Source organism: Eutrema salsugineum, unplaced genomic scaffold, assembly GCF_000478725.1.
Source record: "Eutrema salsugineum unplaced genomic scaffold, Eutsalg1_0 scaffold_12, whole genome shotgun sequence".
Taxonomy (NCBI): Eukaryota; Viridiplantae; Streptophyta; class Magnoliopsida; order Brassicales; family Brassicaceae; genus Eutrema; species Eutrema salsugineum.
In genome coordinates this window covers 1,795,051-1,803,141 of record NW_006256895.1, presented here as the reverse complement: position 1 = coordinate 1,803,141, position 8,091 = coordinate 1,795,051, and the positions used below count along the sequence as shown (strand labels likewise).

At 35.0% G+C, this 8,091-nt stretch overlaps 1 protein-coding gene and 1 pseudogene across 4 annotated transcripts; one reads left to right on the top strand and one right to left on the bottom strand.

The window, feature by feature from the left end:
- The first annotated feature begins 1,115 nt into the window (after nt 1-1,115).
- Nucleotides 1,116-6,655, top strand: LOC18025392 (BEL1-like homeodomain protein 5). 4 transcript variants are annotated; one of them, XM_024160049.1, is made up of 6 exons: nt 1,116-1,179; nt 1,405-1,898; nt 2,634-2,968; nt 3,179-3,239; nt 3,668-4,085; nt 6,511-6,655. In XM_024160049.1, the coding sequence occupies exons 2-6, from the start codon at nt 1,422-1,424 to the stop codon at nt 6,549-6,551; spliced, it is 1,332 nt and encodes a 443-aa protein (XP_024015817.1). In that variant the 5' UTR covers nt 1,116-1,179; nt 1,405-1,421; the 3' UTR covers nt 6,552-6,655. The 4 variants fall into 4 exon arrangements, with proteins under 4 accessions (XP_024015817.1, XP_006408680.2, XP_024015816.1 ...); XM_006408617.2 differs by lacking the exon at nt 6,511-6,655 and adding an exon at nt 4,433-4,640; XM_024160047.1 differs by lacking the exons at nt 1,116-1,179; nt 6,511-6,655 and adding exons at nt 1,206-1,313; nt 4,433-4,640.
- A 350-nt stretch (nt 6,656-7,005) lies between these two features.
- LOC112089607 lies at nt 7,006-7,106 on the bottom strand (annotated as a pseudogene).
- Between the last annotated feature and the right edge of the window lie 985 nt (nt 7,107-8,091).

The window sequence follows — 8,091 nt, the reverse complement described above, 5'->3', positions numbered from 1 at the left end:
TGGTAACTTACATTATTTGCGACATATGCATGCCCCATGGCTCCCATATAGAATGCATAAAGTTGAAGATAATGGTGATAATAAAACAAAACATAAAAGATAACTAATGGTGATAAATGATATACAAGAAAATTAAATATCAAAAATGATTTAACAGTTTTTCTACATTTCCATGTCTTAAAAGTACCCATTCTATCTTTTTTATTAATCATTATGAATATTTATCAATTTTTATAAAAGCGATTTCACTATAGATAATGCTGCGATATAAATATAATGAGAAAATCAAATGTTACTAATCTTTTTTTCAGCACACTAGATTATATTAAATCGATTTAGAAATCTAAAGACGTATGTTGATCTACAAAAATAGTATTTCATAAGAACAATATACAAATCCGCATTAGATTTCAAAAAATATAGAATAAGAAAGAGAGAGAAAAAGAAATCATCCATGATATTCACAAACTCATAAAACATTATTAATCTAGTAAAACTAGTTTTAATATTTTATAATTACTATGCGGAAACTCTATTTAAGTAATAAGTGTATGCTATTCGATTATGTATCAACTATTTTCTTAGCTACCGTACCATACCATCAAGACCAATCTATGCATCTTGCCGAAGTGAAAGTTCGACAATACAAAGAAAACAAACTGTATATTTAATAGTATTTACTTGCTTCAACCTTTATTCAATATTATTCCAGAAACAAAAATTTCACCCAAAGAAAATCATTCACACATACATATTTCTGAAGACAAACTATCATTTTCTTTTTTTGGTCAACCAAAAAACCTATCAATTTCTTTGCGTGTAACTTTTTGTTTGTTTGTAATTCTATAATGCAGATATGTAATTTCCCGTTCATATGTCATGTATGATGGAAAAAGCATCATTTTAAGAGAAATTTGTATAGGATTGGTGATTAGTCAATGAGCATTGAAATTCGAAACAGCACAAGAAAAAATAATCGTGAGTGTCACTGTTTAGTCGTCCAATCACATAAAGATAAGAAATCATACATTTCCCATTTCTGAAAAGTCCAATCATATTTTGTAAATGCGTGTATGTCCTCATATTATAAATCGCTCTTGGACTTTCTAGTTGACAGGTCATGGAAGCAGAGGACTCACACCTATAATTTGCAGCTCATCATTTCCAATAATAAAACGGGTAAATAAACTTCTTGACGTGCCCCATATTCTTAATTTCATCATTTCTGCTTATCTTTTATTTAGTATGTCTTTGCGTTTTCTTCAAGCAAAAATAGATAATATTAGATCCATTTAAACTGGCTATAATCTAAGGTTGTTCTTCAATTGCTCGTTTTGTTGAGGCTATATATTTATTATTGTCAAATTGTTGTTATTTAATTTCTCATAATATATATACATGTAGATTGAGGTGACAAAATAATGGCTGCTTTCTTCCATGGAGAATCTGAAATGAGAGAACCTTCTTCTGATCTTTTTATGATGAATCTGAATCCGTTCTCCGACCCGACAACGACCATTAATGATCATAACCATCACTTATACAACATGTGCTTCGGGTCCCAGCACCATCCACGGCGAGTGAGCAAAGATGAAGTAGGTCTTATCGAAGAAGGGAACTCTTCGATCTCCACGGTTTCAAACAGAGGAGTAACGCAAGGCTTCAGGGTTTTGGATCCGACCTACTTGAAAGCTGCTCAAGAATTGCTTAATGAGAATGTCAATGTTGGATATGGTTGCCGCGGCGCCAAACAAGAGCAAGAGATGAATAAAGAGTCGGTGATTTGTGGAATGAACTATGGAGTTGGGGACATCAACGTTAGCCATAAACCCGGCGTGGCTGGTTGTCGGAAAGAGTTGCAAATGAAGAAAGCAAAGCTCATCTTGATGGTTGAAAAGGTAACTCTTTATTTTTATACGGGTATGTGCCTATGTAGACAAATTTGAAACGTTTGCCTACAGGGTATGTTTTTTTTTTTGGTTAAAATGGTATACCTTTAATTTTTCTTATAAGAATATTAGGTGTAAAGATTTACAGTAATAATAATACTTTTAAAGGTTAGAAGAAAAAATTAAGAATTAAAATTAATAACTAAGAAAAAATAGGATTACTAACTCATTCATCTTCACGTCATATTCAAGGCCATTCATCATATTAAAACAATAAATATATGTTAATTTTAATTATTTTGGAATGAAGATGGTTATTACTTAGCAAATTTTGTCATATATGAATTGAATTTTTTATACACTGTTTATGTGCTTCGTAACTCTAGGCACAACTATATAAATATACATGCCGTAAAGCAAGATAACATATTTCTATTTACAAACTAATCAAACATAGTGGTACTTACATATTAATGAAAAAAATGTTTTTTGTTTGTTCGAGTTCCCCAATCGAGTTTAATTCATTGTGCTTCCTTGTTAGCTATCGTAGTAGAATTCATTTGAAAGAATATCGATTTTGTTTAGAATTAGTGTGAGACATGAGTCAGGATTTATTCGGGTATTTAAATATAATATTTACGTGAAAAAAGAAGCAAAAAATTTCTGTGTTATTGATTTTCCTGATAAATAAAGTTTTCAAGATTGGTAACTGATTTAAGAAATGATTTTGGGTAAATTACACAGGTTGAACAGAGATACAAGCAATATCATAACCAAATGCAGACTACAATCTCATCGTTTGAGAAATCAGCGGGTTTAGGCTCAGCAAACTCGTACACACATATAGCGTTACAAACGATATCAAAGAAGTTTCGTGCTGTAAAAGACATGATATGTTTGCAAATCAAACACATAAATAAGTTGTTGGGAGAAAAAGAATGTGAAGGTTTGAATTTAGCTCACGAGCAGCATAAGCAGTTAGGGAAGATGACACATAACCATTGGAGAACGCACCGAGGTTTGCCTGAAACAGCTGTTTCCATTCTCCGCGCTTGGCTCTTTCAGCATTTTCTTCACCCGTAAGCAAAATTTATCTATATTTTGATTTTAGTCAATAAATATCATATGAATAATTTAGCTAATTCAGATTTTAAGCTCAAAATCAATTGATAATAAGTGGATACTCTACTTATCATCTTAGACATTCTTACAATGAAACCTTGAAACCAATGAAATTGTTTGAATGTACATCCAATCAATTAGTTGTTGCTTGTTTTGGATTTGTATAGATATCCGAGGGATTTGGATAGAGAAATGCTTGCCAAACAGACTGGCCTTACTAAGAGTCAAGTAAGTTTCGGCGATTACTTTTTATGCACTCTAACATAATTGAAATATTTTAGAAATATAAAAATGTTGTAGTAGTAGAACTACAAATTCTGTAAGAGAAGTATATATATAAATATATATATATGTATATCAAATTTTTAAGTATTTACTTACTCATTTTAATTATCAATAGTTTGACATACTTTTGTTGGTTATGCTAGTTTTTTCATAATACAAATACAATGTTCATAACAATGGCTTACAAATACCAACGAGAAAATAAAATGAAAGATAAAACATAAAATATTACTTTTAATAAATTATCTTCTGATGAATATTGTTTCTAAGAAAAATGATAGTAAAAATAGGCAAATCAAAATATTCTAAATGCTACAAAGAATTTTATAATACAAGAATTGATTTTGCATCTTTGTGTAAAATAACTGTAGGTTTCAAATTGGTTCATAAATGCTCGAGTCCGAGTGTGGAAGCCAATGGTGGAGGAGATGTATTTTGAAGAAATGATTTTTGAAGAGGGCAGAAATCGAGGAAACCTCAATGAATATAGTAACAAAGGTTCATCCTCTAAGCAACCTTACTATAATACAACTTCAGATGAATCTTCAAACTCGATATTACCCGTTTATCATCAAGGATACTATGAAAATGAAATCTCTATGCCAAACTCATCCTCAAGTTGCCGCCTAGTGACGTTTAAGAAGCAATACAAAAATCAAGCTAACTTGATCCATTTCCATGGAGGGTTTGAAAACTACCACGCAGTGGTTGGAAAAGATGTCTCCCTTTCGCTTGGCCCGCATCACTCGTGCGACCAAACTGTCAACATCATTCAGTTTGGATCGACAGGTAATGGAACTGAGATCTCGGGCATATATCCCTCGTTAACATATCAAATCATGAATTAGATCTTGATAGATAACATATATATTGTCTGCTTAATGCCTGTATTTCTTGTGTGTATATTAGTATATAGCCTTGGTTCATGGGTGGTTTCATAGGGATGGATGTGTATAAGATAGACATATAGAGGGAAAGACTCAAAATATATGGTTTGATAAAAATGTAGATACAATACTTAGCTTAGAAACTAGATAAAGTATGGTGTTAATTGGTTTTCTATAGTAAGATTTTATTTATTATTGTTATGGAGATGGTGATCAATATGGTGATCAGCTTTTACTTGTGTCTTTAAGAATGTGTCGTGTGTGTAAATGTGTCCACAGCAGCCGAACTATCATTTCTTATGCAAGCCTATCTATATGAGTTTCTTTGTTCTTTTATATAAAAATCCCTATGTGACGCATCCATAATAGAGTTATCAGTTGAGATTTCTTCTGGAATTTGTTATCGGAGTTCATATTTTGTTTTTAGAAGATGACTGCTATTATAAATATCTTCATTGTTGGGAAATAGGTTAAAAGAGAGATGAATATGAAAACCGACCATTTGTTATTATTATTGAGATATCAATCCAAGCAGGGCCAGCCCTGAAATTTTGGAGGACTTGAGCAAAACAAAAAAACAAATTTAGGGGTTCTTTCAAAGCAATTAAAAAAACAAAAACAAATTTTAAAGCTTTAAGAAATTGGGGGCTTATTTGTATATTATTTTTAATCATTTAGTCTTTGGTAAACTTAAAAAAATCTAGGCCAATGTTTCTTCTAGCTGTGCTTAGACATTTGGAAAAGAACCCACAAATAAGATCTCTTATGTGTTTGGTCACTAAACCCAAAACAGAGTATTATATTAAAGGAAAGTTGAACATGAGCTGAAAAGGCCTAACAATTAGTATTAGAATCTCAATTCATAAAAATAGACATAAAGTAGTGAGTGTAGACTGCATTTTTATCGTGGGAGCTATGTGAGAGTTAGGAGTTCTCAAAATAACCTTGCAATTTGATATATCATGGTTTTTATGGTTTTTAACCATGGTATATGTCTTATTTATAGAGTTTTTCTAGTGTTTCTTGAGTCTTTTAGAGTTTTTACAGATCATAGGTACGTTTGGAGCTTAACTGGAGATTTTGGAGCACTTTGGAGCTTAATCAGGATCAAATTCGTCAAGGATGAATCATGTGCTTTAGTGTCGCTCGACACCATGGAGAGTGACGCTCGACACTTGTTGCAGAAATAAGGAAAACGTGATTTTGTTTCCTATTTGAAGAAGGAGTTGGGCCCAAAAGTCTCCAATAATTACAAGGAAGCCCAAAACGTGTTTTTAAGTTATAAATAGGGTTTTTAGCCACCTTATATCGATACCTTAGATTTTCTGAGAGATAACTTTTGTTTTTGAGAGCTTTTGGGGAGACAAGTCTGAAACTCTGTTCCGGAGAGAGAAGATTTTGAACCCCTGTTTATTAATCTATTTACTGCTTACTGCAATCTATTCATTCATGTTTATTGCTTCAATCTTCATGTCTGAGTAGTTTGTTTGTTAGGTTTAGGGTTCTCATAAAGGATTTTCTCTGGATGTTTGATTAATTGATTAGGTTAGGGTTCATAATCTATTTAGTTCTTCACCATAGGTTGTTCTTAAAGCTAATTCTGGACTGGCCACCTAGAACTTAGATCTCAGGTTAGTTGATTGACACGGAAGTGTAATTGAATAACTGGAAAGAACCTAGGGTGAGCAAAGTAGCTATTCGCAAAGGAATTTGGTTTAGCTGCTTTGTGAACATATCAAACTTGTGCTTAAAGCTGGTTTATGTCTTTAGGATTTGCAAAGGAATTTGGAATTCTGAGATTTAGACTTAGATAATTCTCGCAACGGAAGTTGGTTAGTTATAATTTCGTGATTTGAGTTCAAGAACCGTGCTTAAACCTGAGCCCTGATTAATCGATTGTTCTGCATTCATTGATATCCTGAGAAACGCCCTAGACCTAATCTCCACCCATCTGAACTTTACAAACGTTTTTACTGCATTCGTTTATCTTTATTTGCATCGCTATTTGCTTCTCATTAATCTATTTAGCCTCATTCAATTCCTAATAGGTTTATTGAGCGAATCGCTCGTCTCTGTGGTTCGACCCCTACATACTACAATTGCACATCTGTGCTCTTGCAGAGTAGCTCTAGGGATTAAACTTTGAGCAGATCAAGTTTTGGCGCCGTTGTCGGAGACTTGATTTTCGCCATTAAACTTTAGTTCTTGAGTTTCGACTAAGTTTTTCTTAGTGTCGAGCGACACCATTAGTAGTGTCGCGACACACGTCGTTTTTCTTAATTTGATTTTTACTTTGTTACTTACATTGTTCTTTCTCTTTGTCTCAGAAACCAGCAGAGATGGAGAACGCATTGGCATTGGTTCGTGATGATGCTGGAGTCTGGAGAGACCAAGATGGTCATGTGTGTAATGAGAGAGGCCAGCGACTTGATGGAGAGGGTAACATCATCAGGACGCTGGGTGACTACAACAGGCCTGAGCAATTCTATGCAAATCGGTCCGCGATTCGCGCTCCTGCGTTTCAGAGGAACGATTTTGAGCTCAAGCCTGTGTATTACACTCTTGTGGGTCAGCATCCTTTCCATGGTCTTTCTCATGAGCACCCGATGGATCATATCGAGAGGTTTGAGGACTTGGTCACCAGCATCAAATACAATGGAGTGCCCAATGACTACCTCTTCTGCAAGCTGTTTCCTTATTCTCTTGCTGGAGAAGCAGCTAATTGGCTGAAGCAGTTGGAGCCAGGATCACTGACTACCTGGGAAGAGACCATGAACGCCTTCCTGCACAACTTCTATGACGATGCCAGGTCTGAAGAGTTGAGACTCAAAATCTCAACGTTTTCTCAGGGACCAACTGAAGCATTCAAGGCTGCTTGGGTGAGATTCAAGTCATATCAGAGAGATTGTCCACATCATGGTTTCAGTGATGTTCAACTGCTAGGTACTTTCTTCAGAGGTGTTGATTGGAGATATCAGATGGCTCTTGATGCTGCAAGCAATGGGAACTTCAACACCAGATACCCTGAAGATGTTGTTGTGCTTATTGAGAACTTGGCATCTAGCAATAGTACCAAAAATGCAGACTATCAGCGAAAGAAACAGGGTGGAAACATGGATGGATCGCAGATTGCTGAGGTGAAGGCTAAGCTTGACTCTGTGCATAGCCTTCTAGTGGGTAAGAAATCTGTCCGATTCCCTGCAGAAGTTCAAAATTTCGGACCAGATGAAGCACTTAAGGAAGAGGATGTTAACTTCATTAGTGGAGCTGGATTTCAAGGTCAAAGATTTGGTACTCAGCAAGGGAACACGAATTACAGTGGAAATAATCAGAGGAGTACCTTCACAGGTAATTAGAACTCTTTTGGTTACAGCTCCAAACCTCAGTACCAGACACCCTTTTCCAACAACAGTTTCTCCAGAAATTACAGCACTCCTTCATCTCAACCTCAAAATCCTGACAATGAGATGAAGTCTATGCTGGAACAAATTCTGGAAGGTCAGCAGAAGCTCACCGTGGACTTTAATGGAAAGATGGATGCTCTCTACCTTGATCTGAATGGAAAAATTGAAGTTTTGAACACTCAAGTCAAGAAGCTTGATACTCAGGTTGCTCAAACTGCAGAGTCTGTAAAAAGGCAAGAAGGATTCCTTCCTGGAAAGACTGACACCAATCCTAGGCATTACTGCAGTGCCATCTCGTCAAGGAGTGGTAAAAAGTTGACTCATGTGCTTAAAAAGGGTGTTTCTGAGGATGAAATCGTGGAGTTGGACGAATCTGAAGAAAATTTCGAAGTTGCAGAGCCGGTGTCGAGCGACACCACAACTAGTGTCGCGCGTCACCAATTGCAGAGCAAAGCTGATATTGCTCAAAGTTTGAAATCTGCTGAGGAAAAGGTTTACAAACCT